At 44.0% G+C, this 27049-nt stretch overlaps 1 protein-coding gene across 7 annotated transcripts in view; it reads left to right on the top strand.

Annotated features, from left to right (window-relative positions):
- The window catches only part of adgrg4a (adhesion G protein-coupled receptor G4a), a 59415-nt gene that overhangs the window by 8421 nt on the left and 23945 nt on the right, over nucleotides 1–27049 (top strand). For 4 of the 7 annotated variants that reach the window (XM_054792807.1, XM_054792809.1, XM_054792810.1 and 1 more), the window contains exons 4-14: nucleotides 1642–2265; nucleotides 3459–3503; nucleotides 3579–3662; nucleotides 4838–4923; nucleotides 4993–5066; nucleotides 5143–5288; nucleotides 8768–8897; nucleotides 12209–12312; nucleotides 13217–13433; nucleotides 25169–25334; nucleotides 25443–25595. In XM_054792807.1, the coding sequence (XP_054648782.1) occupies nucleotides 1761–2265; nucleotides 3459–3503; nucleotides 3579–3662; nucleotides 4838–4923; nucleotides 4993–5066; nucleotides 5143–5288; nucleotides 8768–8897; nucleotides 12209–12312; nucleotides 13217–13433; nucleotides 25169–25334; nucleotides 25443–25595 (1710 nt within the window). In that variant the 5' untranslated portion in view covers nucleotides 1642–1760. The remainder of the gene's footprint in view (nucleotides 1–1641; nucleotides 2266–3458; nucleotides 3504–3578; nucleotides 3663–4837; nucleotides 4924–4992; nucleotides 5067–5142; nucleotides 5289–8767; nucleotides 8898–12208; nucleotides 12313–13216; nucleotides 13434–25168; nucleotides 25335–25442; nucleotides 25596–27049) is intronic. The other 3 variants (XM_054792811.1, XM_054792812.1, XM_054792813.1) reach the window with 1 other exon arrangement.

Raw genomic sequence — 27049 nt, forward strand, 5'->3', positions numbered from 1 at the left:
AATACCTTTAAGAACATTTTTTGTAAAAGTAAAGAATTTTGGATGACCCCCTTGTATGTGTGCAGACGTACCTAAAGAATTGACTTGGCCGCATGCAACACTGTATGTAAAATAGTATACAGGATGTGCTGCTTGACCAGCAGGTGGCGATACGGAGCCTTACTGTTCCACATACTGTATCTGCTTTCATTCTAAAGTAAAAGGCAAACATCACACAGAAGGTCCAATTAGATTTGTTTGACAAGTTGTTGTTTAACAATAACTGTGAAGCGTCAGACTATGACATTGGCTGTTTACACAGACTTTTATGATGTACAGAGGGGGAACAGTCCACAGGGTTTACTGTGCTTATATTGCCGTAGATGAATCAGTAACTCATCACAAGGAAGGGTGCGGGGGGCATGAAGAAGTGACACTCGCCTACACGCTACACTCAAATTCAGATTTTCCATCTTAATCTCTTCTTAGTCTGAGCGCCACAGAGGAGGCCATCATGGTAAGTCAGAGTCAGGCTAGGACGATACGTTCTGTAATAACCTTTAGCATTCACGGCTTTATTTTTGCTGCAGCAGGCGTTTACTTAACCAGCAGGGGTGTTCTAGATGCTTTTTGCTGCGATGTACCCGCTGACAAGTTTATCATCCCTGACTGCTTGTGTGCTCTCAGTGTGTCTACTTGCATCACGTAAGAGTTTTTTTTTCTTCGTTTGGACTCTTCAAAAGCTCTTAGGGTAGTTGTTGTACAACCAATGTGCATGTGCTTGCTAAGCTAAAACAAGCAATGAATTGGGGGGTTATAATGCTGGGGAATGGATAACAGCATATCATAGCAAGGACTAGACACAGTGGAACCTTGGCTTGAGCGTCTCTGATGTTGTACAAGTCAGAATGGAAAAAAAAATCTGCCTTTAAAGTAACACAAAACGATCAAATTCAAACCTGCTTTGCTTCTTTGGATTTTTTGCAACAAAAATGTCATTAATAAGTGATAAGAAGAAGACGAAACACAGAAAGTTTTAAGCACTTTTATTTATTATTTTTATTTTAAGCACTTAACTGTAACTTTTCCACATTTGTGACAATGAAGAGAATTACTGTAAAGGCCTCAATTAACTGCAGAGTGTACTGTAGTTAGGGTTAGGGTAGTTAGTGGGTACGTGGTCTTTAAATAACCCCTGGGGTCTCCAATTAGCACGGGTCAGAAGAATAAGCATGAACAGCTGTGGCTGTAGGCAATCTCCTGATGTATTTTTTGAATTAGCTCCAGAAGATGGCAGTAGCTGCATTTGATGTGTTATGAGTGGTCAGCATCCAGCAGCTTTATCTGCCTCTGCATACACTTTACAGTAAAATGTTGCAACTCAGCTGTTAGTGTGAAACTTATACGTGTTGGGGTAGGGTTAGGGTTAGCACGATGGCAACAGTTTGACCCAGCAACAGAGGAGTTCTATTGGCATGATTTGCTTCAAGACAAAGTTCCAAGTGTTAGGCTGACAAAAAGAAAGGGCTTGCATGTTCTGAATAAAAGACATACTGTACGTTGGTTCTAATCCAGTCAGAGAAAGCAACGCTGGAGTCTCAGCATTCACATTTCATGATTGAATGAGTGTGAAGTAATGGTCGGATTTACTGTCTGTGTCAGCCTCTGGCAGTATCAGCAGAAGCCTGTGGGGCAAGAAGGTCCACTTTGGGGTTCGTCCATGTCTGTGGCAGCTCCAGCCGACCGCTGACCTGCCCTCCCTTGAGGAATTAAGTGTGTGCATGCTCCTGCAACGCGCTTATGACACGGAATGGACTGCGTTTGTCTACAAAGCTCCAGGGAGCAGACAAGTGGAGCTGGGCCTTGCTGGCACGGGAGCACAGTTGTTGGTGTGGCTCTTTGGACAAGAATGGCATCTGGACTTGGAGGTGAAGGTGCACCAGTGGTACCCAATCTGCATCACTTGGTCTGGAGGGTACCAGAGGCTGCGGCTATACATTAACGGAACCATGCACAGTGCGAACGCCACTGAGCAACAGCAGCATTTAGCCCAAAATGGTACCCTGACTCTGGGGGTGTCTCATTATGTGGACGCTAATGGTGCCGTGCAAGTGGAGAATGGGAAGAACCTGCTGGGAGAGATCAGCCAGTTCAGGATGTGGGCAAGGGAATGGAGCGAGGAGGAGCTGAGGAGGCGGAAGTGTGCTGACGGGGACGTGGTGAGGTGGGATCTGCGGCAATGGAAACACGACTGTCCTCCTCAGCCTGATGACAAGCTACGCTGTGGTACTTTGCTGTTAAATCCTTTGAAAAATAAGCTTGTTTCTCGGCACTTGCGCTGAAAAAAACACGCATTCATCAGTAATTATTCCAAAATTATAATTAAATATTTGTGGGATTTTAATTAACTGTAAAAAAAACAGTTGTAAATTGATAAAAATTATACATTAAAAAATGTTGTCATACTATTACATTGGCCGGAACTGTCCAAAAAAATCACAGAGAACTACAGTATGGTATTGGTATAGTATTAATATAATATTTGGAGGGGCGTACGGTCAGAGAGGTTTGATTCTCTAGCAGCATCTCTAGTTTGCATGTTCTCCTTGTGCGTGCATGTGTGGGTTTCCCCCCACATCCAAAAAACACATATAGTATGTTAGGTTAATGACAGACTAGACATTGTCCATAGGTGTGAATGTGAGCGTGAATGGTTGTTTTCTGTCCATTTGGGCACATACAATAGTTGATATAAACGCCCTCACGTGCGCCACACATTTACTCTGCCAGGGAAACGTGTAAGATACTCTTCCCCTGTTATACAGAATTTATTTGACTCGGATGGTTGTTTGTTTAAATGTGCCCTGCAATTGGCTGGTGACCGGTCAAGGGTGTCCCCCGCCTCTCACCCAAAGTCAGCTGGGATAGGCTCCAGCTTACCCTAATTAAGACAAGCGGTATGGAAAAGGGGTGGATTTATGGATGGATGGTATAGAAAATGAATGAACAGTGTTTACATATTCATTTACAGTAAAGTGTAGATAACCCCATTTTAAAAAAAGGAATCTGACATCGACATGTATTTTTAGCTTAATAAAACTTAAACAAATAACATTAATTAGGATTTTTTTTGGCAAATTATAACTAAAATAATGATTTAAAAACGCAGATTAAAGAATCATATTGGACTGTACAAGTAAAAAAAAAGTATTCGCCTTTATTTTAGTGTGTAGTTTTTAATATATTTATTATGATATATTTTGTATATATCTGCAATTGGCTGTCGCCCGAAGTGAGCTGGGATAGGCTCCAGCATACCCCCGCGACCCAAATGAGGATAAGCAGTATAGAAAATGGATGGATGGATGGATTTTATATATATTATATATACTGTATATAATATGTGAGTTAAATATGAGGTCAGCTTTAGGATTAGTGACACAAGGTTCCTAATTCAATGACATGACCTTTCTACACAGAGTCATTGCCTGCCATGACACTAACACCACCAACTGTCTCTCCAGGTAAGCTTTGCATACAATAACTGCCATGTTCATTTATGGTTCTGTTCATGTACTTAATTTGACTTACTTTTACAGAAGTAGGTCCGACCCAAAGGGTTCCGGCTCACCTGCCTAATATGTCAACAACAGGGGAGCCTTTGGATCTCAACCTGACTGCTGGTATGTCAGTTGACACAAGTTGAAACTAGAAAAGCACTCGGAGAGCGCAGACCTCCGCCAAGTGCCATAGGTCCCCTTATATTGTGATTTACAGCATAAATATTAGTCCTACATTCATTTTATCGACATATTTAGATTCCTTGACCAAGAAAACATAGAATTAGCAATTGGATTCTGCCTAGCCACTGGATAGGATTTGGGTTTGAAGACGCATCCTTCATCTGTCTGATTGGGACTCCTGTATCGTTGCTCTCCTTGATGATACTACATCCATCATATTGGTAGTACAATGATTACTACAACACAATGATAGCCCTTTAGATGAATTGTCAAAAGAAATGTTATTTTTTATTGGTACTGTGACAAACTAGCTGATCATATGTAATGCTAAACCCTAAAGATTAGCACTAGCTTAATGCTATCTCGTCTAGTCGAGAATGTACTTAACACTAGTCTACTTGCATGTTCTAACATAAATCCGTCATAACATGTACCTGTACGTAGCAAAATCTATTTCTAAGAAAAGATACTCACTTGAAAATAATAACTTTTCAGCTTCAACTTGCCCAGGCATGTTGGCTTGGGGGACCTCAGAAATTCAGGCAAGCTGGAAAATTTGTTATCCAAGTCCATTTAGCAAATTTCTTGATAACTTGATTTTTTTTAACTAATAAATGCAGAAAATGTATTTAAATTAATGTAAAATATTAGTTTGTGCAATCACCTGCATTATTAAGTTAATACAACTCATAATAATAAAGTTCTCGACATAGTAGTTTGATTGAAATCAATACATTACAATATTTTGTATGGATGTATTTCATCACATTACTATAATAGAGACACAGCCATAGTTTGCATACAGTGTAGAAACCCACACAGTGGTTGTCACTGGCATAGCAGGTCAAATCAGTGCAATGTGATTGAACGCTTAGCAACTGTGCTAAACATCATCTGAGCCTTGGCCATGCTGCGGAAAATACAGTAAATACAGTCAAAGTAAAACTGCACACTTTGGAGGGGCCTTATGTTGTGGCCAGCCTAAGGCACACCTGTGCAGTAATTATGCTGTCTAATCAGCATCCTCATATGCCACACCAGTGGATGAATTATGACGTATGCAAGCACATTTTTGTGAACAGATGGATTGATCCATATCCTATATGTCCATGCAGTTCAAGCTGACGTGTTCCTGAGAGTCAACCTCTCACTGATTATGACGGGCAACCACACAAAACCAGAACCGATCATTGAAGAATGGGTAAGAGTTTGCACGAACAAATCTATCAGGACGCACTTGCCTTCTCATTGAATTGTCTTGTGTCAAAAGTTGAGAGAAAAGCTGGAGACAACCGGCACGACGCTGGTGTTGAATCTCATCGTAGTGCAGGTGGACGACTGCAGGTTCGTCATCCATGAACTGTGATTAACTGACACACCAATTGTAAAATGATATGTGAATCTGCTGTTATCTCATCAGCAGATACAGCTGTGCCTTCCATGTTCAGGACTACAGTACGAAGACCATTGAAGAAATTATCATTTTTGTCAATGCCACGTTGATGGCAGCACATGAAAATGGCTCCATAGTTATTGAAACTACTCATGTGAAGATCAAACGTATATGTAAGTACACTGTTGGGTAATAACACCATTCAAATCAAAGACACAAGTGCAGTTACACTGGAGGAACAGCAACAAATTGTTTCGGTAGGACATAACGTGCATTCCAGCATCAAACTGTAGCCATCATCCTTAACCCTTTAACTACCTGCTCGACCTAATGCTTTAGCACATTTTGAGTCGCTATATGTCGATGAGAACAGTACCTAACTGAACTCTAAACTGCTTTAGCCATCTCTACCTTTGGTAGAGGTATGCAAAGCTAAAGAAAGCCACCAGATGGCGCTGCGGCTGTAAATGCTTGTTCATGCTTCACCCTCCACCAGCTAGGATGTCGCAAAGTGAAAATCATTCAAGACATTTTCACCTTTTCTGATGAACATTTCAAAGGTAGGACGTTTTTTTACATGCTAGTATTGATAGAGGAACACATTACTTGATAGCAGAAAACAAGTTAAATTCTATGTGGAATCATTTTTTAAAAAACATCATCAACCAAATGGTTGATTTGTCACTTTATGGTGTGTGTAGTGGAATTAATCTAATGTCATTCATTATTTGCCATAAAATACCCATCTAGATCTACCAGTACTGTAGAAATGACTAATCATTTGCTGTGTCGCAAGAGCTCGTCACATGAGATCGCGAGACATTAAAACATGACAAGATTTCTTGTTTGGAAAACAGCTGTATGGCGAGAACAGAAGAAGAAAGCTGCACAGTGAGACAGAAGAAAGGTAGAAAGCTGCACGGTGAGACAGAAGAGAAGAAGAAAGCTGCATGGTGAGACAGAAGAAGAACACTGTACGGCGAGAAGAAGAAAGCTGCATGGTGAGACAGAAGAAAGGTAGAAAGCTGCACGGTGAGACAGAAGAAAGGTAGAGAGCTGCACGGTGAGACAGAAGAAAGGTAGAAAGCTGCACGGTGAGACAGAAGAGAAGAAGAAAGCTGCATGGTGACACAGAAGAAGAAAACTGTACGGCGAGAAGAGAAGAAGAAAGCTGCATGGTGAGAACAGGGCAGCCAGAAGCCAATCAGACTGTGAAGTATGACATGGCTACTATGAATGATAAGGTGGAAGTGGCAGTATGTATGGCATTATTGGAAGCGTACCTTAAGTGCTTTACGCACACCTTGCAATGCAACCTACCTTGGTGTTCCCAGCGTCAGTGTCAGTGAATGACATGTGCCTGTTTTTTGGCATCAGAGTGAAACAGCTGCTTGCCACTTGTTGATGTCTAAGCAGAAGCTGTAGTAATTCAATACATTTATCAACTTGATTTCAAGGTTTGTCAGATTAACCCATGTAGATGTTCGGATATGTCTTCTTTCTTCTTTTCCTTTGGGCTTTTCCCTTCAGGGGTCGCCAAAGCGAATCAATTGCCTCCATCTAACTCTGTCTTGTGCATCCTCTTCTCTCACACCGACTATCTTCATGTCCTCTTTCACTACATCCATAAACCTCCTTTTTGGTCTTCCTCCAGGCCTCCTGCCTGATGTTCGGATACTTTATGTCCGCACCCTAATTACGGAGTGGGTCTACTGCTTCTCTCATTGCATTTGGAGCAAGCACCGGTTCCGTTTCATAACAGCTTTTACCCACAGGCTATTAGGTGTCATGTTCTGTGTTTGTTTTGCACTCTGCTGCCGCCTCTGTTTTGTCCTTGCAGTGTCATGGCTGCACTGATGAGTAATCAGGGACACCTGTGATCAATCTTCTGCTCCCCATATATACCTCTGCCTAGCCACTACCTAGTTGCCAGTTATTCCCTTGCCAACCCTGCTTTCTGTTCCTCATCCCTTGGCTCCCAACTGGTCCCCTTTGCTCACGTATGTACGCCTGGAAGCTGTAAAACTATAAACTGTCCATAATGCAACCCAGCCCCTGACCAACATCGCCAAGAAGGCAGAGGTTGAACACACACTCAACACACTCGCCTTCCTGGAAAAACACGCACGAGTGGCCAAAGTGTGGCGTGGGAGCCATCTGTGCAATGTGGCTCATTGCAGAAAGAAAATATCAAAATAAAGCAAAAATGCACACTGTAACTAGAAAAAACATCAAGTGTTGAAACACAACGATTTGTCTTTAAATCTATGTATAATGTTTTCTTTATTATATGTTATATATATAAATATCAAAGGACAGAAACAGGGAGCTATATTATTATTATTATTATTATTATTATTATTATTATTATTATATACTGTATTATCATAACAGTGGTTTATATGGTCTCAAAGAATGTTGACAATAATGTCTTTGAGTGTCAATGTGTGGGAGAACAAACATGCACCTGCACTGTTTATTGACTAGGATAAAACAAAGTTTGTTTTTCCAGTAATATTTTTTTTTGTTGTACTTCATGTTGAAATCTCGTATCGTTCTAACTTCTACGATTTATGACCGGCCTTGACCAGGAATGCTTTGTAGCATATCACCAAAGATACAGTACAGGTCTAATGCTCCAAAAGCACGTGTGTGCACGTGTGTGGTGCAAATAAGGTGCAGTGATGTGAAGAGATTGGAAATAGAATGTTTAATATGGTTGGTGTTTTACTGTGCTCAAAGGTCAATGTTTGGTAACATACTTACAAAAATGGACTGTCCATGGGCCTGATATCTTTGTGTTATCAAGCGTTTCAGGTGCTTGAAAGGAAATTGCTCTTTATTTTGGGCAGACAATCATCAGGAAGGAACTTACAATTGGCTTGGCACACAACTGGAATGAAAGGGGGGACACTAACCATGGCCATGGTGTCAGACAACAATAAGCACAATAACCAGAAGCATTACACGGCAGACTTAACAGCAACAGATAAGCAGACACACACAGTGCGACTGCTAATACTGTGGGGAATGACAAACATTAAACATGTTACACCTACCATTATTTACAATGCAGTCCAGCAAAGCATGCTGGGAAGCAGGAGGTGCCATCTGCGACGCTACAATACTTTAAGCATTATGTCACACATTACAATTTTGGAGGTGTATTCATGCTTTGGAATACATGCTAGCATCCATGTAATACAGATATCCTTGAAGTTTTGGAATCATTCTACAAACGGTCAAGGACTGATGGCCAATTAGTTGCTAACAAGCAAAGACGCATCGCTTGATGGCGGCCATGTTTTCAACCGATCTTGCTCAAATTTGAAACAGCCTAAAGTTGCAGTGAATGTTTTGTACATTGCATTGAGCTGTGTAGAAAATTTCAAGTCAATCTGATTTCTGGGCTTTAAAAACAGCTCCACCATGTGGTGTATTTGTAAGAAGAATAATAGCATAGGCAACACAATAGGGCTGCACCTTTTGCCAAATGTTCACCCTTTTGTGTGCAGCAGTTCAGGAGTAGAAGATCTGACTGACACAAACAAATACTTAGTCTTAGGAAAACAAAATAGGATGAGAAGACTTCAGGGACGTTCCACTGTACAGTGTTTGTAAATATCACCGTCCTATTTTTATTCTCTTTCAGTGCCACAGAATTGTGTGGAGCAAATTACGCCAACAATCTATGGAGAATACTTCTGGCCTGAAACGTTCCCTCAAGTCATTCAAGTCATGGGATGCCGAAAGCCAAACTGGCAGCGAGCCTTCCGCCTTTGGTAAGTAAGATTTCAATTCAACTGCAAAAATATTTATGTTTGAAATGTTTAAAGGGCACGGAGACAGAAAAGATACAGTACTGCACAGTAGATACTCTTATATCAATGCCACAAGGGGGAGTCATCTACGTCAACGTCAGGCTAAGTCATCTCATCCCACAAGTGTGGCTTTCTATATTGCTTTATTTACTTCATACGTGTCTGCTGAACCTCTGGCCAAGCAATGTGTTTCCATGGAGACGGCTTTGCAAGATGAGAAAAGTCTCGCACCTTCCCGTTGTTCCGTTCGGCTAACATGGGCAAACAAGGCGAGTTATTGATGTCAAGAGGGGCTTTCATCTCTCTTATATCATCTCTGACTCATTTGCCACGCTTACATCACTACGGCGTGATGACCAAGCACGCGTTACACTTACAGTATGTTCTGGTACAAAAAGTTTAAAAAGATGCTTGATGCATTTTGGTGCGGATTGTTAAGCGTTCAGGGTGGTGTTTCTGTCATAGGACCAAAGACTACGTAGTAAAGAACATCCATACGGACTTGATTGGACAGATTTTGCGACGTATTACAGTGGGCTAAGCAAGTATCTGACCCCCTGATTTTGTAAGTTTACTCCCTTACAAAGATACGAACAGTCCAGAATTGTTACGGTAGGTGTGACATCCATCGATCCATTCATTATGTTCAACACATTCTCCTTCATCAATGAATGGAATGAGGCCGTTATATTCATTACCTAACACCAGAGTCTGAATCAGGGGTGTCCAAACTTTTTCCAATGTGCGCCACATCGATGCAACTTTGCCACTGTGATATTTTGCACAGCAACACATGTAGACACATGTAGAAATGCTAAGAAGTCCTGTCACATATCTGAAGAAGTGTTTTAATGCTATGAACGTCAGTGTTTGTTCTTTTTTTTCCATTTTTGTTGTTTTTTTCCAAATATTTCAACTTTCTTCTTAAATAATCTTTGTCAATTTCCTTCTCGTAATATTATGACTTTATTCCCATAAAATAACAGCTTTATTTTCCAAAAATGACAACTTAATTTTGTTTTCTCATAATGCAAACTTAAAAAACATTTTTTCTTGAATATTTCACATCTGTGCTACTAAAATACATTATGTCTCCTCATGATATTAGGAGTTTATTCTTGTAAAATAAAAACAAAATTCTCGTTAGAATAGCACTTTTTTTCTCTTAGTATTTTGACTTTATTCTCATAAAATTACAACTTTTTTCTCTTAGTATTATTACTTTATCCATCCATCCATTTTCTATGCAAATTACAGCTGTTTTTCATTTCTGCATTTTTTTTTTTTAATTATCCAACTATTTCAACTTGCTTGTAAAGTTTCTTCTCGTAATATTAGGACTTTTGTCATGGTTTATTCCCATAATATTTTGACCTTATTCCCACAATATTATAACTTTTTCCAAAAATGACAACTTTATTTTGTTTTGTTTGTTTCTCGTAATACAGTATAACTTTTAAAAACATCTTTTTGTCAACATTTCAACGGTATGCCACTAAAATTAAGTTATTTGTTGTTATTTGTAATATTACAATGCTATTCTCATAAAATTATGAATTTTCTCGTTACATTACAACTTATTCTCTTAATATTTTGACTTTATTCTTGTTAAATTACTGCACAATTGACCTTTTTTTGCTGCTGTTGTTTTGTTTTGTTTTAGTTTCTTTGTTAAATTACATTTTTAGAATATGCAATGGGCCAATAAAAACAGCCGTGGGGCACAGATGGCCCCCAGGCCCCATTTTTGGACACCCCTGACCTATATGATCAATAGAGGAAAAGGCTTCTTGAGACGTCATCTGTACTTCTGTGAAGAAGGTGTCGGACGTTTCGCTCCTCATCCGAAGAGCTTCGTCAGCGAACTAATAAGTGCTGGTAGCTTAGGCCTTAAATACAGTAAGAGTGGGCGGAATTCGTGTGCCAACACCCTCCTCCTATTGGTTCGTTACACTAAGCCTGGGCGGAGTAGTGGTATAATCCTATCCTGTTATTAACACCTCCGATAAAAGGGAAGTGTCGCTCCCTGAATTGGGTATGAACGACTCTGATACTGGCTTGTTTAGCATCTATTGTTCTGGCTCGGCCCTGCCTTCACCTCATTTGCAAGACTAAGAGCTGTGGGTTTTGGTCTCAGTAACCTGCTGAACACAGGGTCCAAATTAAACCTCAAACCACCATTCCGATTCAATGATGGGTTCTGTTGTTTGACAAAAATAGCTTCCTTTACTCCTCTTTCAAACCATCTGTTTTCTTTGGCCAAAATCTTTACCTCGCTGTCCTGAAAAGAGTGATTGGTAGCTTTCAGGTGTAGATGTACTGCTGATTGAGGACCACTAGCATTGTCCCTGCGATGTTGATAAAGCCTTTTTTGGAGCATTTGCTTAGTTTCCCCAATGTAGTGCTCTTTGCATTCCTCATCTTTACAGTGGATGGAATAGACCACATTGCTCTGTTTCTGGTTTGGAGCCTTGTCTTTAGGATGCACTAATGTTTGTCTCAGGGTATTTACTGGTTTGAAATAGGTAGGAATTTTGTGTTGCCATAAGATCCTCTGGAGTTTTTCGGAGACCCCCGCTACATAAGGGACTACCACTCCTCTCCTTTTTGCTTCTGTGGGCTTTTGGGTTTCTTTCCCTACTCTCTTCTTTTGACATTTGTTAAAAGCCCACCGTGGGTACCCACAGGTTGAGAGCGCTCTCTGGACATGTTGTGTCTCCTTTTTCTTTCCCTCAGCACTAGTTGGTATTTAGAAAGAAAGTCAAACAACAGAACCCATCATTGAATCGGAATGGTGGTTTGAGGTTTAATTTGGACCCTGTGTTCAGCAGGTTACTGAGACCAAAACCCACAGCTCTTAGTCTTGCAAATGAGGTGAAGGCAGGGCCGAGCCAGAACAATAGATGCTAAACAAGCCAGTATCAGAGTCGTTCATACCCAATTCAGGGAGCGACACTTCCCTTTTATCGGAGGTGTTAATAACAGGATAGGATTATACCACTACTCCGCCCAGGCTTAGTGTAACGAACCAATAGGAGGAGGGTGTTGGCACACCAATTCCGCCCACTCTTACTGTATTTAAGGCCTAAGCTACCAGCACTTATTAGTTCGCTGACGAAGCTCTTCGGATGAGGAGCGAAACGTCCGACACCTTCTTCACAGAAGTACAGATGACGTCTCAAGAAGCCTTTTCCTCCATGGACAACTCCTGTACGACTGAGAGCCTACACAGACGTATATGATCAATAGCCTTTTTTTCTGCTGCTGTTCAGTAAATTACACATTGAAACGGACGCAACCAGCTGGTCTGACCCAGACATGACAAACTGCAGCCCAATGAGCATTCCAGACCTGGAAAACATCACCGTCACCACAGGTAAGCGCATGAATCACAGGCCTTGGTTCACAAACGTGTCCACTCTTAGGAGTAGGATTCAATAAGCTCTGCTTCTTCCTACTCCTTTTCAGACACGTTGTGTCTGTGTAGAAATGTCATGTACTTCACTGTGACTTTGATAAAGTGATCATGACACCAAAAAAAGGTTTAATAAAAAAGCAATAACAAAACGAAAGTACTCACTGCATGAAACATTTGTTTGTCATCCTGCTGATATGTTTACCTGGCAGTGATAGCCACTGACAGCTATCAGCTAGCTCGATGCTACAGACCTGAAGACAATAAGTGACAGCCATTGTTGTTTAGCTAGCGGTTTGGCAGGAAAAGCCATATTATTAACCCAGCCAGTTAGGAATCAGCACTTCATTAGCCGCCAGCATCAGGCCGGCTACTATAGAGAATATTTGTAGAAAATACTACCACCTTGGCACGCTTCTCCGTGGTCTGATGTTTGGTGGGTTTTTGACTTTGACTTTTTAGATTCCATTTGCGAGGAAGTTTGCCAAAATGCTGAAGCATCTGATGCGGTGAATGGCGTCTTTTTGAAATGTGAACACGCTGACTCCGTCTCCTCGCGTGTTCCAAAAAAGCTTTCAACACAACGAGGGGACATAACATAAAAAATATATATAAGAAACAACAGAAATTCATCCAGAACTGGACCAGAACAATGGAGAAAGCACTTGCTCCTCCTCCTCCTCCAGTTCTGAAAGGAGTGTCAGGAAAAATTTCAACATTCAAGCACACATCTAATCCAGGAAATATGCCTTTCAATGTTATTTTTCACGGTGAAAATGATAAGATGAACTTGTGTTTTGGTGTCACGAGCACTTGAAGCACACTGGAAATAAAAGAAACCATACCCGTTACCTCTTCTGTCCAGATAATGCAGATGAAGTGGTGGGCATCATTGAGGACATGGTGAACGTCCAGCTAGCTAACACCACACTGATCCCGCCTGCCGAGTTGAGCACGGTGGTGGAGAAACTCAACCAGGTGGTGGACGTAGGTGCCGCCCAGCCGGCAGTCAGCAATAAAGTTTTCCACATTTTCGCCAACATCCTGATTTCAGAGACAGATGTCACTCTGGTGGCTGGCAGGTAACCTTTACAAAATGTAAATGTTGGGTTAGGGTTAGGGTTAGGGTTAGGGTTTGCATGATCTCCCCGTGTGTGTGTGGGTTTTCTGGGTACTCCGGTTTCCTCCCACATTCCAAAAACATGCATGTTAGTTTCATTGGAGACTCTAAATTGTCCATAGGTATGAATGTGAGTGTTTGTCTATATGTGCCCTGCCATTGGCTGGACACTAGTCCAGGGTGTACCCCGCCTCTTGCCCAAAGTCAGCTGGGATAGGCTCCAGCATACCCGCGACCTTAGTAAGAAAAAGCGACATAGAAAATGGATGGATGGATGAAGAAAATGTACCTGTATTAAACTTTGTGTAGCTTAACAACCAATGAGGGGGTTTCTTTTCATACATTTACCTAAACCGCAAAGAGGATGCTGCGTTAACTGTAAACAGACCATAATTGGAGAGAGACAGTTATTTCCAAAATGCATAAACATGAAGCTCTCTTTAACCACATGGTCATTTATTAACAAGTACATTGTACAACACAACCAATGTTGTAATAACACTAAGGAGCAAAGTGCTCAGTCAGCATTAATAATGCTGATGAAGTCATTGTAAACCACAGTACGGCAAGTGTAACACGCATGAGTTATCATCTCAAAAGCGCATACAGAGGTAGATACTGTAAAGCTGCTACATGCTGACCACTCATACTTCCAATGCAGCTACTTCTATCTTGTGGAGTTCACTTTAAAAACTCCATCAGAGAGTTGCCTACAGCCACAGCCAGTGTTTTTAGAAGTGTTATTTTGCACACTACCAGGGATATAATACCTGACAACAGGTTGAGTAATTATTTTCTACTGACCGTTGATTACTCCTACATAAAAAGCTATGAAATTACTGTAAAAGTGGGCCAATTTAGTCAGAAGAAGTAGTATAATATAATATAATAGTATTATGAATAATATTTTATTAACAGCAATAAAAGTCATATGTTACTATAATCATATATTACTATAGTAATATATATGACTATATACAGACCCTTTCCAAAAAAATTGAATGTCATGGAAAAGTTGTTTAATTTCCATAATTCCATTCAAAAAGTTAAACTTTCATAGATTATAGATTCAGGGCCCACAATTTAAATGATTTCAAGTATTTATTTGTTTATTTTTACATAATTTGGGCTTCCAGCTCATTAAACCCACGAAAACGGGAATTCAAAAAATTAGAATACTGTGAACAAATCAGCCCAAATTTTGCAGGGCATGAATGTTTTAAACTTAGTGTCACACACTAATCATCTACTAAACTCAAATCACCTGCACAGGCTTCTCCAGGTGTCATTAAATTGCTTCAGTTTGGTTCAATTGTCTCAGTTCGTTTCAATATGGGGAAGACTGCAGACATGACAACTGGCCAGAAGACCATCATTGATACCCTCCATAGGATGGGTAAGCCACAAAAGTTGATAGCTAAGGAGGCTGGTTGTTCACAGAGTGCTGTGTCCAAGCATATCAATGGAAAGTCTAGAGGAAGGGCAAAATGTGGCAGGAGAAGATGCACCAGCAAAAGAGATGACCGTGGGCTTCAGCGGATTATCAAACAGGGAAGAATCAAGAATCTGGCAGAGATCCAGAAAGAGTGGAATGAGGCGGGAGTCACAGCTTCAAAAACCACCACATTCAGACGCATCCGGGAGATGGGCTACAACTGTCGGGTTCCTCGGGTCAAGCCACTTCTGAACCTGAGCCAACGTAGGAAGTGTCTCCACTGGGCCAAGGAGAAGAAGGACTGGACTGTTGGCCAGTGGTCCAAGGTCCTCTTTTCCGATGAAAGTAAAGTGTGCCTTTCATTTGGAAATCAAGGTCCAAGGGTTTGGAGAAAGACGGGTGAGGAACAGAACCCAAGCTGCCTGAGGTCCAGTGTGAAATATCCACAGTCCGTCATGATTTGGGGTGCAATGTCCGGTGCAGGTGTTGGTAAACTCTGCTTTCTTAAATCCAAGGTCACCGCAACAGTCTACCAGAATGTTTTAGAGGACTTCATGATTCCTTCTGCCAAGGATCTGTATGGAGATGCAGATTTCATCTTCCAGCAGGACCTGGCCCCTGCCCATACCGCCAGAAGCACCAAAACCTGGTTTGATGCCTATGCCATCACAGTGCTTGACTGGCCAGCCAACTCACCAGACCTAAACCCTATTGAGAATCTATGGGGTATTCTCAAGAGGAAAATGAGGGACACCAGACCCAACTACAAAGAAGAACTGACAGCAAGCGTCAAGGAAATCTGGGCTTCCATAACTCCCAGGCAATGCCACAGGCTGATTGCTTCAATGCCACGTCACATCGAGGCAGTGATTAAGGCAAAGGGATTCCCAACCAAATATTGAAGATTGAGGAAAAGGCTTCTTGAGATGTCATCTGTACTTCTGTGAAGAAGGTGTCGGACGTTTCGCTCCTCATCCGAAGAGCTTCGTCAGCGAACTAATAAGTGCTGGTAGCTTAGGCCTTAAATACAGTAGGAGTGGGTGGAATTGGTGTGCCAACACCCTCCTCCTATTGGTTCTTTACACTAAGCCTGGGCGGAGTAGTGGTATAATCCTATCCTGCTATTAACACCTCCGATAAAAGGGGAAGTGTCGCTCCCTGAATTGGGTATGAACGACTCTGATACTGGCTCGTTAGCATCTATTGTTCTGGCTCGGCCCTGGCTTCACCTCATTTGCAAGACTAAGAGCTGTGGGTTTTGGTCTCAGTAACCTGCTGAACACAGGGTCCAAATTAAACCTCAAACCACCATTCCGATTCAATGATGGGTTCTGTTGTTTGACAAAAATAGCTTCCTTTACTCCTTTTTCAAACCATCTGTTTTCTTTGGCCAAAATCTTTACCTCGCTGTCCTCAAAAGAGTGATTGGTAGCTTTAAGGTGTAGATGTACTGCTGATTGAGGACCACTAGAATTGTCCCTGCGATGTTGATAAAGCCTTTTTTGGAGCAATTGCTTAGTTTCCCCAATGTAGTGCTCTTTGCATTCCTCATCTTTACAGTGGATGGAATAGACCATATTGCTTTGTTTCTGGTTTGGAGTCTTGTCTTTAGGATGCACTCATTTTTGTCTCAGGGTATTTACTGGTTTGAAATAGGTAGGAATTTTGTGTTGCCATAAGATCCTCTGGAGTTTTTCGGAGACCCCCGCTACATAAGGGACTACCACTCCTCTCCTTTTTGCTTCTGTGGGCTTTTGGGTTTCTTTCCCTACTCTCTTCTTTTGACATTTGTTAAAAGCCCACCGCGGGTACCCACAGGTTGAGAGCGCTCTCTGGACATGTTGTGTCTCCTTTTTCTTTCCCTCGGCACTAGTTGGTATTTGTTCCGCTCTATGTTGGAGGGTCCTAACTAGTGCTGAGGGAAAGAAAAAGGAGACACAACATGTCCACATGTCTCCTGCTGAAACCGGATAAGGACCCAACACTACCTTCCAGTTATCGTCCAATTTCACTGATTAATGCAGATCTTAAAATAATATGCAAAGCGTTAGCTATAAGGCTGGAAAAAGTTACCCCTCATATAATACACCCTGATCAATCAGGATTTATTAAGGGGAGAAACTCAACTAGCAACGTACGCCGTCTAATCAATCTGATTGATTACTCTATCATCCATAATTTAGAAACCACAATTGTCTCATTGGATGCTGAAAAAGCATTTGACAGAGTAAACTGGAAATTTCTCTTTGCAACACTACAAAAATTTGGCTTTGGAGATTCATTTAGAACATGGATTAAAATACTATATAACACCCCGAAGGCCTCTGTTCGGATCAAAAATCACATCTCTCCAGAACTTACTTTACAAAGAGGTACTAGGCAAGGGTGTCCACTCTCTCCCTCACTATTTGCTATCTTTATCGAACTTCTTGCAGCTGCAATTTGACAACATATAAATATTAAAGGGATCCACACCACAAATGTTCATCATAAGATAAGCCTTCATGCTGATGATGTATTACTCTTCCTAGATAATTCACATTCTTCACTTCACGAATCTATCTCACTCATTAACAATTATAGCACCTTCTCAGATTACTCCATTAACTGGTCTAAATCCACAGTACTGCCCATTAACTTTGGTTTCCAGAGCACCCCCTCTATACCACTGTGTTCAGGGAACATTAAGTATTTGGGTATTAACATTTCCTCCAACCTGTCAGACCTGATCCGCTTGAATTATACTCCACTACTGAAGTCAATAGAGGATGATCTTGCACGTTGGAGAACCTTGCCCATCTCACTTACAGGCAGAGTATCCACCGTGAAAATGATGATTTTACCAAAGGTTAATTATCTATTTTCCATGATCCCCACCAAACCATCTATAATTTGGTTCAAGTCATTAGATTCATATATAAATAAATTTCTTTGGAAAAATAAGCCAGCACGAATAAGTCTCAAAACGTTACAAAAATCTAAAGAATATGGGGGCTTGGAACTCCCAAACTTCTCCAACTACTTCCTTGCAAACAGGTTACAGTATATCTTAAAATGGATCAACCCTAACCCATTGGATTATTTATGGCTAGACATAGAACAATCACTTAGCCACGAAATCCCAATTTGTAACCTGCCCTTTCCTCCGGAAAAATAATTGTTTTAAAAGTATAAATATAAACAACACTCTGACAGCTTGGTGGGAATTTTTAAAAATAGCAAAATTCTCGCTCACTCCTTGCCAATACACTCCCGTCTGGAATAATCCTGACATCTTGCTTAAAAAGAAACCATTAAATTTCCCAACATGGCACGAAAAAGGAATAAGTTGTATGAAAAATATAATTAAAGGAAACAACTTTATCTCATTTAACGACCTTGTTACACAGTATGGAATAAATCATAACAAATTTCTTGAATACATACAAATTAAATCCATAATTAAAGCAAGTTTCAGGACCATATCATGGGAAAGCAATACCACTATTGACCAATTTTTAAAAATATCTGCCCCTAAAACATTATCTAAATTATATATTCTACTTTCAAAAAATGACAACACAATCGGAGTACCAATCTCCAAATGGAGCTCAGATTTATCTACAAGCTGTGACCCTGAATTCTGGAAGCAAATATGTCTTAATGCTTCCTGGTTAATCAATAATCCCAACCTACAGCTGATTCAGTTTAAAATCCTTCATAGAGTACACTACACAGGACATAGAATGTTTAAAATGGGCTTAACTGACTCTAACATCTGTACACACTGCTCAGACCATAGAATAGATGACTACTTACACTCCATGTGGACCTGTGCTCCCATTAAAAAATTTTGGCACGGAGTGTGTGAGTACCTATCTTTGGCACTTGGGTTCTCCATTCCTACCTCCCCTTTACTATGCCTGCTGGGCGATCTCTCCACAATTGATGTAGAAACAAACCAAACACAGCTTCTCATCACTGCATTAAGCATCGCCAAGAAAACCATTCTCATCAATTGGAAATCAAGGAAGAAACTGAACATAGCTCTTTACAAAAATCTTTTGTTAGATCATATAGCTATGGAGAGAATGTCCGCTGAATCTAAAGAACAAATGTCAGAATTTCAGTTTATATGGGCACCAATAATTAATTCCCTGACCTGACTCTCAAGGGGGTGAGGGCATCTGTCTCTGCTCCTGGGGGTCTCGTTCATCTGGCATGGGGTGTGGTCCTGGTCGCTAGGTGGGCCTGGTACCTCGGGGGCGGGCGGTGGCGGGCTTGGTGTCCCAGGTCCTCTTTGCTGGGCTGCCTGCCTGGGGGGGCTGGTGGGTGGGGGTGGGGAGGGGTCCGGGTCGGGTGATGGGGCGGGGGCGGGGTTGGGGGGGCCGCCCAGGGGGCGGCGTTGGTTGACCTCCGGGGTGGTGGGTGGGCGGGGTGCTGCATCCTGCGGGTGTCGGGCGCCTACTGCTGCTGGGGGGGCCCGTGTGCAGCTGGTGGCGCTGGCTCTCCCTCGCCTCCTTTGCCTCTGGGGGTGGGGCGGGGTCTGCCCTGGGCCCTCCTGCTCGGCTGCCGCGTGGGGCCGTCCGGTGTGGGGTGTGGGGGCCGGCCTCTCCCCCTGGTGGGGGCGTGGGTGCCTGAGCCCAGCTGCCCCCACGGGGCTATCTCCCCTGGGTGGGAGGGTGGTTTGGGTTGCCCCTTTTTATTTATTTATTTATTTATTTTTTAAATTATTTTATTTCATTTATTTATTTTACAGTATTTTATTTTACAGTATTTTATTTTACCAATTTATGTGTGTGGTGTATGTGTGATAGGTGGGAGCTGCCTGCTATCCTCCGGCGCCTGTGGCTGTCCCCCGGGTGACTGGGGGCACGGAGGTGGGGGTCGCGGATGTGCGGTTTGGGCTCGGGGTGGGGGGTGCGTGGTGCTGGGGTGGGGGGGATCCCTTGCTTTCTCCCTTCAGGGACGGGGCTGCTGTGGCTTGGGGAGTGGGGCGTGTGGGGGCCGTGGGCGGGTGGGTGGGTGGATGCGCGTGGGAGCGGGCGGCGTGGTGTCCATCTGCGTGGTGCTTCCCGGGATTGGCGGGGGGATGCTTGCTCCGGGGTGGGGCGGTCGGGGGGTGGCTTTGGCCGGGGGCTTGGGGGTGGGGCTGGCGGGGGGCTGTCGGGCGGTCCCTGCTGCCTGCTGGTGTCTGGCTGGTCCTTGCTTCCGGACCGGCGGTTGTCTCCCTCCCTCCGGAGTTTCTCCCTTGGCGTGTTGGTGGATGTGCGGGGGGTGGGGTGGGTGGGGGCATCTGCTTGGGTGCCGGGCGGGGGGCCGCTCCTCTCGTGGGCCCGGTCGTGCGGTGCCTGCTTCTCTGTCCCTCCCTGGCGTCTCTGGCCTTCGTGCTTCGTGGGTGTGGCCGTGCTCCGCTCTATGTGGGGTCCGGTGCTCTTGTGGTTGTCGTGGTGTTGCTCCCTTGCCGGCCGTGGTGGTATGCGGGGGGCGCGTGGGCGCAGTTCCCGCTGTCCTGGTGGCGGTCGGATCTGCCTTGGGGCGTGTGGCTGGTCCGTGGTGTTTGGCGTTTGGGGGTGGCGCTGCGGGCGCTACCTCCGGTGGGGCTCCGGTGTTGGGGGGCGCTGGGGGTATCGCCTCTGGGGGGTTGGGTGGGCCGGACTGGGCATCCTGGCGGGCCGGGTAGGGCCTGTGGTGTGTCCTGCGGCCTGTGGCTCGCCCGAGCCTGGGCTGTGGTGGGCGGCCGGTCGGTCATGTGTCCTTGGTCCCCCCCCTGCTCGGTTTGGGCGGCGTTGGGGTGTGGGGCCCCCGTCCTTCCTGTGCCACTGCACCACCTCTCATATATATAGGACTTTGGGGGGTGGCCTGTGGTCGGGCGTGATTGGGGAGGGGAGCTGCCTTGCGGGGCTCCTTTGCTCCTGCCGTGCCACTGACCTGTTGCCCCCCAATTTTAATCGCAGAGTAGACACTTAGGGTTTGGGGGGGCTGGTCAGGTGAGGGGCCCTCCGAGCGGCAGCTGTCCCCCGATTTTAATTGCACCATTAGCTATCATCCACATACACCCCATATACATGCACACAGATACACCATCCTGTTTTATTTTATTTCCTCTTTTATTTTATTTTATTTATTTATTTATTTTTATTTATTTTTTTTTTTAATTGCATTATAAACACAATCACACCTTATCACATACACGGGTGGGGCGGGCTGGATTGGGGTGCCTCGTGCACCTCGGCGTCTGCCCGCCAGGGTCGGCGGTGTGGCCGGGGGCCTGGCCGTCGCAGTGGCTCACCCGGGGCGGCCTGGCCTGTGGGGTGCCCTTGTACTGATCTTTGTGCTGCCTGCCCCTATGGGCCTGGTGACCTTCTGGCGGCCGGGGTCCGGCCTGGCTATTTGGGGCGGGGCTCTCTGGGGGGTGAAGGCGGCCCCTTTCCTTTCATGCATTCTCAGTGACAATTACACGGCCACACATTTCTGCACCTTTACACATATATGAAGTCTTCCTCACATACAGAGATACCTGTACATATGCACACTCACAGTACATACATACTTCCCCACATTACTCACTGAGTTAACCAGGGTGTTATTATGTTGTTGGTTTTATTACAGCGACGGTGATATCAGCAGTATGACTATATATATATATATATATATATATATATATATATATATATATATATATATATATTTTTTTTTTTTTTTTTTTTTTTTTTACAATGATGTGCATTACAGTACTTTTCATTCTGTTCACTATCATGGATAATCATTTCATTACTACAATTATGTGTGACTGTTTCAATGCGGTATTATCATTGTGATCACTATCATAGTTCATCATTTCATGATTGCTATTATTTGTGATTGTCATTGACAGCTTTGTCATTGTGGTTGTTGATATTGTTTTGTCCTTATGTCCTTGTTCGTCTTTATAGTTGTCACAGACATTTATTTGCTGATGTCGTTCTGTATGTTTCTGTTGTTCTGTCACTATTGTTGTTGCTGCTGTTGTCCTTGTCTCTTGTCTCTCTTTTTTTGTTTTTGTCCCCCTCTCGTCATTTAGATCTACAATTCTATCTGCTTTAAAGGCTGGACAAGACAGGGGTAAAAAAAAAAAAAAAAAAAAAAAAGATTTTGGCCAAAGAAAACAGATGGTTTGAAAGAGGAGTAAAGGAAGCTATTTTTGTCAAACAACAGAACCCATCATTGAATCGGAATGGTGGTTTGAGGTTTAATTTGGACCCTGTGTTCAGCAGGTTACTGAGACCAAAACCCACAGCTCTTAGTCTTGCAAATGAGGTGAAGCCAGGGCCGAGCCAGCTAACGAGCCAGTATCAGAGTCGTTCATACCCAATTCAGGGAGCGACACTTCCCCTTTTATCGGAGGTGTTAATAGCAGGATAGGATTATACCACTACTCCGCCCAGGCTTAGTGTAAGGAACCAATAGGAGGAGGGTGTTGGCACACCAATTCCACCCACTCCTACTGTATTTAAGGCCTAAGCTACCAGCACTTATTAGTTCGCTGACGAAGCTCTTCGGATGAGGAGCTAAACGTCCGACACCTTCTTCACAGAAGTGAAGTGAGAGCCTACACAGACGTATTGAAGATTGACATATCGTTTTGAAAATACCATATTTTGATTGATTTGATGTGATCCTAATTTCTTTCTTTTTTTTTCCTGCAAAAACTGAGAAGTAAATGGTGATTTCTTCACAGTATTCAAATTTTTTGAATTCCTGTTTTCGTGGGTTTTATGAGCTGGAAGCCCAAATTACGTAAAAATAAACAAATAAACACTTGAAATCGTTTAAATGGTGGGCCCTGAATCTATAATCTATGAAAGTTTAATTTTTTGAATGGAATTATGGAAATTAAACAACTTTTCCATGACATTCTAATTTTTTGGAAAGGGTCTGTATATATTACTGTCATATAAAATAATGTAAATATATGCTATGGCTACTGTACACAGTCATGGAAACAATGATTATAGAGCCCCTTGTTGCTTGTGTTTCTTGTTCATGTGAATGCCTGATCCAACTAAAGGTACCTTTGTTTGGACAAATACAACAATGACAACAAAAATAGATCATAAGAGTTCCATTTTTTGGCAGTACAATGCCCCTCCAGGTCACACAGTCATTGCCCACATGGGCGTTGAGTCTCCCAGCAAAACGACGGAGTTATCAATTGGGGTGCTCTCCAGCACGGGGGGCTATTAATAAGCCCACAACAGCTCGCCGCCTCTCCCCAGCAGCAACTCCAGAGTAGAACAAGGTCCAGCCCCTCTCGAGGAGTTTGGATCCAGAACGAGGTGAGTCCGACTATATCTAGTCGGAATGTCTCACCTCTCTCACAAGTTCGGGATCCTTCCCGGCCAGAGAAGTGACATTTCATGTCCCAAGAACCAGATTTGGCGCCGAAGACCCGGTCGCCTAGGCGTCCGCCCTCGACCGCCACCCAAAGCACAATGCACCAGACCCTTATGCTTGCCCCCGCAGGTGGTGGGTCTACGGGGGGGAGATCCCGTGTGTCTTGTTCGGGCAGAGCCCGGCCGGGCCCTACGGGTGAGAGCCCGACCACCAGGCGATCGCCTGCGAGCCCCTCCCCCAGGCCTGGCTCCAGGGTATCCCACAGCCGGGCGAGGTGCGGTCTCTCCTTGTGTGTTTGCTCATGAAGGTCTTCTGAATCACTCTTGGTCTGACCCGTCACCCAGGACCTGTTTGCCTTAGGAGACCCTACCAGGGGCATATAGCCCCAGCCAACATAGCTCCTAGGATCACTTGATAGCTCCTCCGATCACTCGATAGCTCCTAGGATCACCCGATGCCTGGAAAAGGCATTCAACCGTGTCCCTCACGGTGTCCTGTAGGGGGGTGCTCCGGGAGTATGGGATTGGTGGCATGCTACTACGTGCCATTCAGTCCTTGTACAACCAGAGCAGGAGTCTGGTTCGCATTGCCAGCAGTAAGTCAAGCCTGTTTCCGGTGAACGTTGGCCTCCACCAAGGCTGCCCTTTGTCACCGATTTTGTTCATAATTTTTAATGGACAGAATTTCTAGGCGCAGCCAAGGTGTCGAGTGAGTCCAGTTCGGAGGCCTTAGGATCTCATCTCTGCTATTTGCAGACGATGTGGTTCTGATGGCCTCATCGGGCTGTGACCTGCAGCGTTTACTGGGACGGTTTGCATCTGAGTGTGAAGCTTCTGGGATGAGACTCAGCACCTCCAAATCTGAGGCCATGGTTCTCAGTCGGAAAAGGGTGGATTGCTCCCGCCGGGTTGGGAATGAGGTCCTGCCCCAGGTGGAGGAGTTCAAGTATCTCGGGGTCTTGTTCACGAGTGAGGGAAGGTTGGAGCGTGAGGTCGATAGGCGGATCGGCGCAGCGTCTGCAGTAATGCAGTCGCTGTATCGGACCTTCGTGGTGAAGAGAGAGCTGAGCCGGAAGGCAAAGCTCTCAATTTACCTTTCGATCTATGTTCCCACCCTCACCTATGGTCATGAGCTTTGGGTCGTGACCGAAAGAACGAGATCGCGGATTCGAGCGGCTGAAATGAGTTTTCTTCGTTGGGCGGCTGGACTCACCCTAAGAGATAGGGTGAAGAGCTTGGTCATCCGGGAGGAGCTCAGAGTAGAACCGCTGCTCCTTCACATCGAGAGGAGCCAGCTGAGGCGGCTCGGGCATCTAGTCCGGATGCCTCCCGGACGCCTCCCTGGTGAGGTGTTTCGGGCATGCCCAGCCGGGAGAAGGCCCCGGGGAAGACCTAGGACACGCTGGAGGGATTATGTCTCACAGCTGGCCTGGGAACGCCTTGGTGTCCTCCGGGGGAGCTGGAGGAGGTGGTCGGGGACCGGGAAGTCTGGGCTTCCCTACTAAGACTGCTGCCCCCACGACCCGGACCCGGATAAGCGGAGGAAAATGAGATGGAATGGCAGTACAATGCTATAGTTGTTCATGTAAGAACTTAAGTGATTTTGGTGATCATCAAGAAAAGCATGGAAGCTGCTTGATATCAGCTCTTAAATGAAACTTTTATGAGCTATATTTGGTATCATCGTTATATTTGTCCACACAAATGTACCTTTAGTTGTACACCATATATATATACTGTATATGGTGTAGCTATAGTATAATACTATAAATGAAGACTGATTACATTGAGTACAATGATCATACTTACAGTTACTACTAATATAGCTTGTCTAATTGTTAACATGTGGTTCATTATAATATGTACTCATCATTCTTCTTTCATTTATCTCTCCCTGTGCAAAAAAAGCATCCTTACCATGACCGATAGGATGGGAAACACAATGGATTTTCCAGGAGAATTATTGAGTTTGACCGCTCCTTCATTGGCTCTGTCCATGATCGACGTGCATCTCGACAGATTTGGAGGCCTCACATTCGGAGTGTCCTCCCTTACATCATTCCAGGAACCAAATGTAATTCACTCTCATTGCTTCATGAGTGTCATATGACTTCTAATCGCACTAATAAGCAACCAGAGAGTGCAGTCAATGACTACCCGAGTAAACGGTATTTTTTGTTAGGTTTTTGTCAACCAGAGTTTTGAGGGTAAGCCGATCTCAGGTGCAAATGTGACCATCTCTCTGCCCTCTGCTCTCCAAAACTTCCTTCCACCCGGAGAGAGAAATAAAACTCGGATCCAGTTCCAGTTTTATGGAACACAAGACCTCTTCCAGGTATGCAAATGAGAATGGAGTTCTAAGCCAGCATAACACTCCTGTTGTAAAGAGGGTCTTTGACTTGTGTGTCTGCAGTAGATCCTCAAAAACAGCAGAGCTTTCATACCATATTGAGAATCTTTAACTCGTTTTTTGCTGTCAGTCCTTGAAAACAGAATAGTGCTTCGTCATATCTGGCGGATCTTTGACTTAATTAACTGCTAGCCAAATATAAAAGCTCTTTGACGAGCGCTTTTGCTGTAGGTCCTGAAAACCACCAAAGCATTCCTGTCATATAGAGAATCTTTGACTTGTTATGTTGTGTACTTTGGTGGACCCCAGATGCAGAGATGAGAGGCATGATAGAAGATGGATGGATAGGATGATGGATAGATTAGTCTTCAATGTAGTCCAAAAAGGTTAAACACAAGCCGATGGGGCGACAGGCACACCATGAAGCGATCCAAAAACAAAGAATTCCCAAGCACGGCAGGAGGAGGCTGTGGTCTCCTGGGCAGGAGTCAGCTGAGGCCAAAAACATGTTGTGCACAACAACAAGACAAAAAGCAGTACAATGACATGGTGGAATAAGGAGAAAGTACCAAAATGAGGTCGTCTCAATGCATGGAAGGCAGGAATAATCCAGCAACACTCAGCTGACAGCAGTAAGCCTACGTCACTGCAGTTACAGGTGTCCCCAGTGGGACCGCCTCCTGCCCACACCCCCTCACGAAGACCAGCGAGGGGATGCAGAGAGGCAACCGTGACCAGAAATAGGGCACAGGCAGGCTGGAGGACAGCCAACCCCCGAGACCGGTGAGAGATCACAACCCAAAAGGGTCAGACGGGCACCGGGGGCCACACACCAGCAGGCCCAGAGACGTCCCTGCAACCGGAAAGGAGCCCGCCCACGGCGGGAGAGCCAACCATTTAAACCCCGTTTAAATCCGTGTTTTTGCAGTCGGTTCTTAAAAACAGCAGAGTGCTCTTTTCATTTTGAGGTTCAGAGTGTTAAGATTTGAGGCGAGGCTGTCGAATGCTTGTCCCCCGGTATGCAGAGACAAACGCACATACTCACAGTAGTGCAGGATAAGGCAACAAAAGGTGGCAGAGAAAAAGGCTCTGTGAAAACACAAACGGTAGACTTGGCAGCAGCAACAGAAAGGTGACAGCACAGAGTCGATGAACCAGCACCGTCCCTCTGATGACGCTGGGCATATAAAACCACCTGATTGCAATTGCCAACAGCTGCACACATTTCCCCAGCAGGAAGTGCAGCATTCTAAAATAAGAGCACAGGACAGGAAATGATCATTCCTGTCCTGCGGAGCATGACACAGAGAATCTTTGACTCTTTGAATCTTTGTGTTTTTGCGGCAGATCCTTAAAAACAGCAGAGGAATCTTTGACTAGTGTTTTTGCCTGTAAGCATTTGCATGTGAAAATGAGGTAAACACTGCAGAAAATAAGGG

Source organism: Dunckerocampus dactyliophorus, chromosome 11 (assembly GCF_027744805.1).
Source record: "Dunckerocampus dactyliophorus isolate RoL2022-P2 chromosome 11, RoL_Ddac_1.1, whole genome shotgun sequence".
NCBI lineage: Eukaryota > Metazoa > Chordata > Actinopteri > Syngnathiformes > Syngnathidae > Dunckerocampus > Dunckerocampus dactyliophorus.